Below are 10,718 nucleotides of genomic sequence, written 5' to 3' on the forward strand. Positions count from 1 at the left end.
GGGTGAGTGAGGTTTAACATCTCATCTGAAGGACGGCGTCTCCGACAATGCAACACCCATCCCCATCGCTGGGCTGAGCATCAGCTTAGACTGTGATTCCCAGTCCCGACACGTGGAGTCCTGTAGCTCAGTGGTTAGAGCACTCGCTTTGCAAGTGAGAGACCTGAGTTCAATTCCAGGCAGAGGGCGAAACCTCGGGCAAGTTTCCTTACTCCACACAGAGCCTAATAATAATCCTCCAAAACCACAGACAATAATAAATTGGTCATTTTCAATCTACGACTGTTTGTGGGACATTGCTGTGCGCAATTGGCTGCCGCGTTCGCCCACAAGTATACAGTCAATTCACTTTACAGTCTATTCTGTGAAGCGCTTTGGGACGTCCTCCCGACGTGAAGAGCGCTATATCAAATGCAAGGATTATTATTATTATTAGGTGGAGACTTGAACCCACAACCTTCTGACTCAGGCGAGAGAGAGAGAGCGACTGAGCCTGGCTGGTGCTCTGGATAAGAAACAGGTCACACACACAGAGAGAGAGAGAGAGAGCCCAAGGCACAATTTGCCTGAGATTCCTTGGTTTACGACAAAACGTATGACGAAGGGTGCAAAATCCATCAGAATTTAATCCCAACACCAAAGAGGACAGGAGAGAAACAGCTGCCAAATAGAGGACTTTCCGAAAGTCTACTCCATCATCAATACTATTCCTAAAACGATGAGGGTTTGTTTCGGAGGAGATTAAACCTTGAATGAATGAGTGAGTGAGTGAGTGAGTGAGTGAGTGAGTGAGTGAGTGAGTGAGTGAGTGGTCGGGGTAAGAGCGGGGGGATTGGGGGCTAGTTGGGTAAGAGCAGGGGGAGTGGCGACTATTGGCGTAAGAGCGGGGGCTAGTTGGGATAAGAGCAGGGGGAGTGGCGACTATTGGGGTAAGAGCGGGGGGAGTGGTGGCTAGTTGGGGTAAGAGTGGGGGGAGTGGGGACCAGTTGGGGTAAGAGCAGTGGGAGTGGGGACTAGTTGGGGTAAGGCTTCATCCTGACCTATCTGGGAATCGAGGCGAGAGATCTAACCCTTGAGCTACAACACCTGACATTCACACGGAACCTTTCACGTCAGGAGACATCGCGAGGTGCTGGACAGTCAGGGATCTGTACCCGAGCTGGGGGTTGGGACCAGGAGGGGTGGAGGGTGGGGGAGTGCAGGGTGACCGAAGGCACGGTTGAAGAGGAGGTTCTTGCGCTAGCCGGGGGGAGGGGAGGGGAGGGCGGGGAGAGGGAGGTGGGAGTTGACCACTACACGTTTAGTGAGTCTGAGTATCTGTTCACATCCACACTGCTGACAGTCAGTCCATCCAGTGGCAGGTCCAGTTGGCCGGCGTTGTTGTCTCTCAGGCCTTTATTTATCGTCACCTCCCGGTTTGGGAGGATTATACTTGGCCATAAACGCAGCGTGTTTCTGTCGCAGGATTTCCTGCTGTTTCTTCAAGCCGTTAGCCCTGTACGGGAGCAGACACACCGCGTGTGGGAGCTTGCGTTAAACGTCTTCAAATCCCTTTATGCCCCGGCACCTCCCGACCTCTCTGACCTGCTCACTCCCCAACCCACTACCAGCTGAGCTGCCTCCGCTCCACTGGCTCCGGCTTCCTGCTTGTCCCTCATGCCCCCGCTCCGCCATCGGTGGCTGATCTTTCAGCCACTATGCCCCGAAACTCTCTCTCTCTACTGGCAGTCAGACCTTCAGCCTCTCTGCTCCCCACCCTCTGGAACTCCATCCCAGTCCCTCCGCCTCACCCCCTCCCTCACCTCCTTCAAGACCCATCTCAAGACCCTCCTCTTCGACCAACTGCCCCTTCGGTTACTCTCCTGACCCCATCCTTCCCGCCCTCCACCCCCTCCTGATCCCAACCCCCAGCTCGGGTCCAAACCGCCTGGGGATGTCCTCATGACGTGAGAGACGCCGTGTAAATGTCATGTGTTGTTATTTGTGGAGTCCTGTAGCTCAGTGGTTAGAGCCCTCGCCTCGCAAGCGACAGGGTTTGATTCCCGGGCGGGTCCGGGCGAAACTTTAGGCAAGTTTCCTTACTACGTACACACACCTCTGTTTACCAGCAGTAAGTAGGAACCCGGCCATTAGTCGATTCACGGATCGCTTTTCTGGGGTAATAATCCCTCCAAAAAATAAATAATGCGGTTGCACAATCCACAGCTGTTTGTGGGACGCTGCTGTGCGCAATTGGCTGCCGCCAATACACTTTGAGACGTCTCAATGACGTGATAAGACTTTGTTTCAAATGCAAGGATTATTATTATTATGTCTCTAACCCCGACCTTGAGTTGAATATTCCATCCCAGTCTGTCGTAGTCAGGGAACGTCCCAACTCAATGCCGCATGAATAATAATAATAATAATCTTTGCATTTCATACAGCGCCTCATCACGTCTTCAAGACGTCTCAAAGCGCTTCACAGGATACACTGTAAAGTGAACTGAGTGTGTTTTGTGGGCGAAATGCAGCAGCCAATTGCACCCAGTGACATACTCACAAACAGCCGTGGTTTCAGTGACCAAATTGTCTGTCTGTCTGTCTTGGTTTCCGACAGGAAGGACAGTGGTCTCTCGCTCACTGTGGGACCGGTGTTTTTACCCGGTCCCTATTACACTGACTGCATCCTGTCACTGGCAGCTAATCCCTGATCTTGTTAACATGTGGATTTGATTCCTTTCCAGTGACACTGACGTTTTCCCACGCTGTCTTTCCCAGTCGTCATCTCTCCCCAGCGTCAGGAACGTGAGACTCCGGGTTTATGCCTTGGTAATTCTGGAACATTCTCTCTCTATCCCTACGTCTTCCCCCCCCTTCCCATTTGACCAGTGCCTATGGTCACCTCTCCTCTCCCTCTCTCCCGGCTTAGAGTTGTTCTCCGCCACTGTCAAGTTCTGGGACGCTGCCCTGTGTGAGGGGGCGCTGTGTAAGTGCAAGTTGTTGTTGTTGTCCCTGAGTTACTGATCTAATCTGTGGGGGGTGGGGGGAGCAGGTGGGTGAGCAATTGACCTCAGCACCTCACCTGGGTTATACTTAGCCTCACAATTAATACAGAGCCTTTCACGTCGGGAGGATGTCCCCAGGCGCTGGACAGTCAGGGATTTGGCCCCGAGCTGGGGGTTGGGATCAGGAGGGGGTGGAGGGTGGGGGGTAGGAGGGTGACTGAAGGTGCAGTTGGTCGAAGAGGAGGGTCTTGAGATGGGCCTTGAAGGAGGGGAGGGGGCGAGCGAGGCGGAGGGACTGTGGGATGCAGTTCCAGAAGGTGGGAGCAGAGAAGCTGGAGGCCTGGGGTGGGCCGGGCGGGGGACATGGAGCCGCCCGGTGCCTGCTGAGCAGGGGAAGGGGGAGACAGAAAAAAATAGTGATGTTAGGGCAAGAATCTCGCTCCTGCTCCCCTCTCTTGACCACAACAAGCTTCCCCAGGGATTAACCTCCGGAATCTGCAGGGAATCAAGGAAGTCATTAATAAACAGCCTCGCGAGCAGTGACCCCAAAAAACACATCACAGGGCAGGCTGGTGCGGGGGACTGGGGCTGGCTTCTTGTGTGGAGGTTTCCAGTGTGAAGCAAACTTAGGTTCAATTAATTTGTGAAGGTTTGGCATCAAAAAAACAGAGAGAAATCAGATCAAAAACATTCACAGATTCAGAGCATTTCTAATAATAATAATAATAATAATCCTGGCATTTGACGCATTGCCTCATCACGTCTTCGAGATGTCTCAAAGTGCTTCACGGGACACACTGTAAATTGAATTGACTGTATATTTTGGGGGTGAAACGTGGCGGCCAATTGCGCACAGCGATGTCCCCCCAAACAGTCGTGGATTGAGTGACCAAATTATTATTATTATTAAAACTATTTGGAGGGATTATTACCCTCATAAAGCGATCCGCCAATCGACTAACAACCAGGTTCCTACTTACTGCTGGTAAACAGAGGAGTATGTGTCTGTGTCTGTGTCTATTCTGCGAAGCGCTTGGAGACGTTGAGAAGACGTGAAAAGCGCTATATCAAATGCAAGGATTATTATTATTATATTACCGGGTTCCTACTTACTGCTGGGTAACTAATATACAACTGGAGATTGAGAGAAAGAGAAAATAAGGGAGAGAACGAGGTTGAGAGAGAGAGTGTGAGCCTGAGAGTAAGTGAGAGAGTGAGAGCGTGAGAGAGAGAAAACAAGAGAGAGAGCGGGAGCGTGGAAACAGCAAAAGGGACCAAGTAAACAATGTTGGGAGGACAGAGGGCGAAACTCTGCTTCTTTTCTTAATGACAGTCAAGTGTCCTGCACTAACTCACAAATACTCCGCCCACCCACCCCCCTCAGCCCCAATAAAGCTACCAGATAAACAGGGCTGCTGGTGAGCACAGCCAGAGGTGATCCCCAACTAACAGATGATCTCCCATGACTGTACTCCTCTTTCTCTGACCCTTTTAGGGATGTTCTTTAGCATAGATTGGGTGGTGGGGGGGGAGTGGGAGCATCATAGCCCTAACGATTCTCTCCCCCCATCCTAACACACACATATATGTGCACCCTGTATAAATTGCACATATATGTGATAAGAGGTGATAAGGTGCTATATCAAATGCCAGGTTTATTATTATTATCAAGTTTCTCTACAAAACGCACTTAAACATATATCCTGTTAAGCGCTTTGGGATATAATAATAATAATAATCCTGGCATTTGATACAGAGCCTTATCACGTTGTTGAGACGTCTCAAAGCGCTTCACAAGATAAACTGTAAAATGATTTGATTGTGTATTTTTGTGGGCAAAATGCAGCAGCCAATTGCGCACATGATGTCCCACAAACAGTTGTGGGTTGAGTGACATTTTTTTGAGGGATTATTACCCCTGGAAAAGTGATCCGCCAATCGACTAACAACCAGGTTCCTACTTACTGCTGGTAAACAGAGTCATATGTGTGTGTGTGTCTGTCTATGTGTGTCTGTGTGTCTGTATGTGTGTGTGTGGAGTGGAAACTTGCCTAAGGTTTGGCCCTGACCTGACCCGCCCGAGAATCGAACCCGGGTCCTGTGGCTTGTGAGGCGAGGGGTCTAACCCCTGAGCTACAGGGGCTGTGGGGTGGGGGGTGAGGGTCTAACCCCTGAGCTACAGGGGCTGTGGGGTGTGAGGGGTCTAACCCCTGAGCTACAGGGGCTGTGGGGTGTGAGGGGTCTAACCCCTGAGCTACAGGGGCTGTGGGGTTCGAGGGGTCTAACCCCTGAGCTACAGGGGCTGTGGGGTGTGGGGAGGGGTCTAACCCCTGAGCTACAGGGGCTGTGGGGTGTGGGGAGGGGTCTAACCCCTGAGCTACAGGGGCTGTGGGGTGAGGGGAGGGGTCTAACCCCTGAGCTACAGGGGCTGTGGGGTGTGAGGCGAGGGGTCTAACCCCTGAGCTACAGGGGCTGTGGGGTGGGGGGAGGGGTCTAACCCCTGAGCTACAGGGGCTGTGGGGTGGAGGCGAGGGGTCTAACCCCTGATCTACAGGGGCTGTGGGTGTGAGGGGAGCGGTCTAACCCCTGAGCTACAGGGGCTGTGGGGTGGGGGGCGAAGGGTCTAACCCCTGAGCTACAGGGGCTGTGGGGTGTGAGGGGTCTAACCCCTGAGCTACAGGGGCTGTGGGGTGGGGGGCGAGGGGTCTAACCCCTGAGCTACAGGGGCTGTGGGGTGCGAGGGGAGGGGTCTAACCCTGAGCTACAGGGGCTGTGGGGTGGGGGGCGAGGGGTCTAACCCCTGAGCTACAGGGGCTGTGGGGTGGGGGGCGAGGGGGCTAACCCCTGAGCTACAGGGGCTGTGGGGTGGGGGGTGAGGGGTCTAACCCCTGAGCTACAGGACTCCACATTGTATTGGGAGGTGCCATCCTGTGGATGTGATGTTAAACTGAGGTCTTGACTGACACACACACACACTCAGGCACAGACACAGGCGCACACACACACACATACACAGGCGCACACACACACATACACAGGCGCACACACACACACATACACAGGCGCACACACACACAGGCACACACACACACACACAGGCGCACACACACACACATACACAGGCGCACACACACACATACACAGGCGCACACACGCACACACAGGCACACACACACACATACACAGGCACACACACACACACATACACAGGCGCACACGCACACACATACACAGGCGCACACACACACACATACACACACACAGACACACATTCTCTCACACACACAGTGGTTTCGGTCTGAGTATTGCATGTCCCCAGAGTGTAGGCTGTACATACAATGACTGAGTTAACATATAGAGGGTCCCTATTCGCGCCGGTTACAATTACTGAGCCATAAACTTGCAGGAACCCAGTCGGTGCTGGTAACCCCACAGGTTGATATGAGGCTCTGGCAGCTGCGGTCTCAGCAACAACTGAACACAACAGCAGCACAGACACAATTTGTACACGTGTTCAAACAGCGACCAGCAACTTTACAGCTGTAATCGAATCCCAGGCCCTCGGACACAACCATCAATCCGTCCCCGTTCCCGCTCCGCACAGCACCGGGATATTTTTAATTTAGGAGAGAGAGAGAGCCTTATCACATCATTAAGACACATGTCTCCAAGCGCGTCACAGAATATAATAATAATCCTGGTGTTTGACCCGGCGCCTCATCGCCTCTTCGAGACGTCTCAAAGCTTCTGGACACGCTGTTAAGTGTAGTGACTGTGTTTTGTGGACAAATATTACCTCGCTCGTTCTTTTGCCTCCTCGTACATCTCCTGTATGATACGGTCCTTCTTGTCCATGAATGCGCTGTGAGCTTCTTCAAGCTTCCTACAAGCGAAGAACACTCTGTTTACAACAGGGATTTTTTTCATGGTGGTGGGGGGGGGGGGGGGAGGAAGAGGTTGTGGGTTCAAACCCCACGTTGGAACGTTGGTATCACATAGTCTAAGCTGACGCTACAGTGCCCCGTTACAAACACTCGACCTTGCTACAACCTGCGTCTCGTTACAAACCTGCGTCACGTTACAAACCTGCGTCACATTACAAACCTGCGTCACGTTACAAACCTGCGTCACGTTACAAACCTGCGTCTGATTACAAACAACCCCCTTGTTACAAACATTGTGACTGACTCATCACATCAACTAACCTTAAAGAGCTTTGAATTTCTAGGATGTGTCGAGGGAAACACCTGATATAATAATAACAATCCTCACATTTGATACAGCGCCTTATCATGTCTTCAGGACGTCTCAAAACGCTTCACAGGATACACTATAAAGTGTAGTGACTGGGAAATGCAGCAGCCAATTGCAGCACTGTCCCACAATCAGTGGATTGTGTTACCAAATTATTAATTATTATTATTATTTTTGGGGAAGGGATTATTATCCCCGGAAAGCGATCCGCCAATCAACTAACAACCGGGTTCCTACTTGCTGCTGGTAAACAGGGGCGCGTCTGTGTGTCTGTGTGTGTGTCTGTCTGTGTGTGTGTCTGTCTGTGTATCTGTGGGTCTGTGTGTGTGTGTGTGTCTGTGTGTGTATCTGTGTGTGTGTGTGTCTGTCTGTCTGTGTATCTGTGGGTCTATGTGTGTGTGTGTCTGTCTGTGTGTGTGTCTGTGTGTGTGTGTGTGTGTATCTGTGTGTGTGTCTGTCTGTGTATCTGTGGGTCTGTGTGTGTGTGTGTGTGTGTCTGTCTGTGTGTGTGTCTGTGTGTGTATCTGTGTGTGTCTGTCTGTGTATGTGTGGGTCTGTGTGTGTGTGTCTGTGTGTGTATCTGTGTGTGTGTGTGTGTCTGTCTGTGTATGTGTGGGTCTGTGTGTGTGTGGGTCTGTCTGTGTGTGTGTGTGTGTGTCTGTGTGTGTATCTGTGTGTGTGTGTGTGTCTGTCTGTGTATCTGTGGGTCTGTGTGTGTGTGTGTGTGTTGTGTGTGTCTGTGTGTGTATCTGTGTGTGTGTGTGTCTGTCTGTGTATCTGTGGGTCTGTGTGTGTCTGTGTGTGTATCTGTGTGTGTGTCTGTCTGTGTATCTGTGGGTCTGTGTGTGTGTGTCTGTGTGTGTCTGTGTGTGTATCTGTGTGTGTGTGTGTCTGTCTGTGTATCTGTGGGTCTGTGTGTGTGTGTGTGTGTTTGTCTGTGTATGTGTGTGTCTGTGTGTGTGTGTGTGTGTCTGTGTGTGTGTGTGTCTGTGTGTGTATCTGTGTGTGTGTCTGTCTGTGTATCTGTGGGTCTGTGTGTGTGTGTGTGTGTTTGTCTGTGTATGTGTGTGTCTGTGTGGCTGTGTTTGTGTGTGTATGTGAGTAAGGAAACTTGCCTAAGGTTTCCCCTCAGTGGGACCCGAGAGTGGTTCCTCGCTTGTGAGGTGAGTGCGCTAACAGCTCTGTTACAGGACTCCTGCTATCGAGGAACAGCGTGAAGCACTGAGACACAAAGTGTTAACGCACCACAGACTCGCACTGTCGGGGCTGAATGAGCAAAGACTGGCTTTACCTCACCAAGAACCATTGTGCCTCCGGGGTTATTAAAACCAGAGCTTGGGGGGGTGTTCGATACTGATTAACAGGAAGGCCGTTTGCAAACAGCTGGTAAAAATATTGTCGAAGGCTTTCATTTGGATTTGTATTTTTATGTCTAATTTCACGCCATGACTCCATTCAATTAGCGTAAGGTTTATTGTTTTACAGTTCATCGCAGGAGACTCCCGTAGTTCGGTGTTTGGAGCCCTCGCCTTGCCAGCAAAAGGACCCGGGTTCGATTCCCAGGCGGGTCAGGGCGAAACCTTAGGCAACTTTCCTTACGCCACACACACACACACACACACACACATACGCAGGAACCCACTTGTTAGTCGACTGGCAAATCGCTTTATGAGGGTAATAATCCCTCCAAATATTTTTAACAATAATAATAATTTGGTCACTCAATCCACGACTGTTTGGGGGATGCTGCTGTGCGTAATTGGCTGCCGCTACAAAATGCAGTCAATTTACAGTATATCCTGTGAAGCGCTTTGAAACGTCTCAAAGATGTGATAATAATAATCCTCGCATTTGATACAGCGCCTTATCACATCTTCTAGACACCTCAAAGTGCTTCACAGAATATACTGTCAAGTGGAGTGACTATGTGTTTTGTGTAGCGACGGCGCTATACCAAAATGCAAGGATTATTATAAATAATTATTATTATTACAAACGCTCTCTGCTTGTTCGCGTGTGGTTCGGGCTGGCTTGCACGACAGCTGGAGTGGGCGATGGATTTGTTCTATGTGAATGGTTCTGATGCTAATTTGCTCTCCTCCTGTTACAGGAGAGTTGGACACACTCCCTGGTCTCTCACTCTGAATGGCCATTGTATGAGTGAGTCTAGACAGCGAGTGCTGGTGGGGGTGGGGGAAAGCCAATGGGTAACACAGAGCCGGATCCTGTCCTCTCTCAACTTTTCACACACCCCCTCCACACACACACACACACACCTATCCACCTTCCAACAGAGAGTTGGGGTTTGATATAAGTTGGTGATGCATTGTCGGAGATGCTGTCCTTCAGATGAGATGTTAAACCTCACTTTATTGTTTGCCTGTTGAGGTGGACGTTAAAGATAATAATAATCCTTGGATTTGACACAGTGCCTTATCACGTCGTTGAGGTGTCTCAAAGTGCTTCACAGGATATACTCTGAAGCGAAATGACTGGCTATTTAGTGGGCGAAACATGGCAGTCAATTGTGCACAGCAGTGTCCCACAAATTAGTACCAAATTAGTATTATATTTTTAGAAGCGAGGGATTATTTCTCCCAGAAAACGATCCACCAATCGACTAATAACCGGGTTGCTACTGACTGCGAGGCAAACCGAGGTGTGTGTGTGTGGAGTAAGGAAACTTGTCTAAGGCTTTGCCCGGCCTGGGACTCGAACCCAGGTGTCTCGCTTGCGAGGCGAGTGCTCTAACCACTGAGCTACAGGATTCCGCACCCAAATAATAACAACAATCCTTGCATTTGATGTTGCGCCTTATCACGTTGTTGAGACGTCTCAAAGAACTTCACAGAATATACTGTAAAGTGAATTGACTGTGTGTTGTGTGGGCGGCTGAGGCTGCCAATTTGCGCAAACCGACATCTTCTAAAGAGCGTAAAGGGTTAAGAGATGATTGGGATTTTAAGTCTTAATGTGGAAAAAGGATATGGCCGAGACCTGGTTGAGAGAGAGAGCACTGGGGACTTAGAGTGTATACACACTGAACAATTATAATGTAAGCTAACATTTTAGTTTTCAATATTTGTAAGAACTCAGACATATGTAAACGCCGATTGCAGACAGTTCATTTGGGATTTACAAGACTTTTTTTTAACCCAGAGGTTGTGAGAATGTTGGACATCCCACAGGACTGTGTGGGCACCATCGATTGGGAGGTCAAATGACATCTGAGAAACATAGGGGTTTAACAATTATAATTTATTTTTTGTGACCGGCCGGGTGTCTGACACACACAGAAACCCGTCACCATGACCGGCCGGGTGTCTGACACACACACACAGAAACCCGTCACCATGACCGGTCGGGTGTCTGACACACACAGAAACCCATCACCGTGACCGGCCGGGTGTCTGACACACACACACAGAAACCCGTCACCGTGACCGGCCGGGTGTCTGACACACACGGAAACCCATC

At 50.4% G+C, this 10,718-nt stretch overlaps 1 protein-coding gene across 2 annotated transcripts in view; it reads right to left on the minus strand.

Moving 5' to 3' along the window:
- Positions 1 to 1,247: 1,247 nt before the first annotated feature.
- dnajc4 (DnaJ (Hsp40) homolog, subfamily C, member 4) overlaps positions 1,248 to 10,718 on the minus strand; it is a 58,663-nt gene continuing 49,192 nt past the window's right edge. For both annotated transcript variants that reach the window (XM_042345543.1, XM_042345544.1), the window contains 2 exons: positions 6,784 to 6,870; positions 1,248 to 1,495 (listed from right to left, as the gene is read on the minus strand). In XM_042345543.1, the coding sequence (XP_042201477.1) occupies positions 1,396 to 1,495; positions 6,784 to 6,870 (187 nt within the window). In that variant the 3' untranslated portion in view covers positions 1,248 to 1,395. The remainder of the gene's footprint in view (positions 1,496 to 6,783; positions 6,871 to 10,718) is intronic.

Source organism: Callorhinchus milii, unplaced genomic scaffold, assembly GCF_018977255.1.
Source record: "Callorhinchus milii isolate IMCB2004 unplaced genomic scaffold, IMCB_Cmil_1.0 Scaffold59, whole genome shotgun sequence".
In the NCBI taxonomy this organism is placed as follows: Eukaryota; Metazoa; Chordata; class Chondrichthyes; order Chimaeriformes; family Callorhinchidae; genus Callorhinchus; species Callorhinchus milii.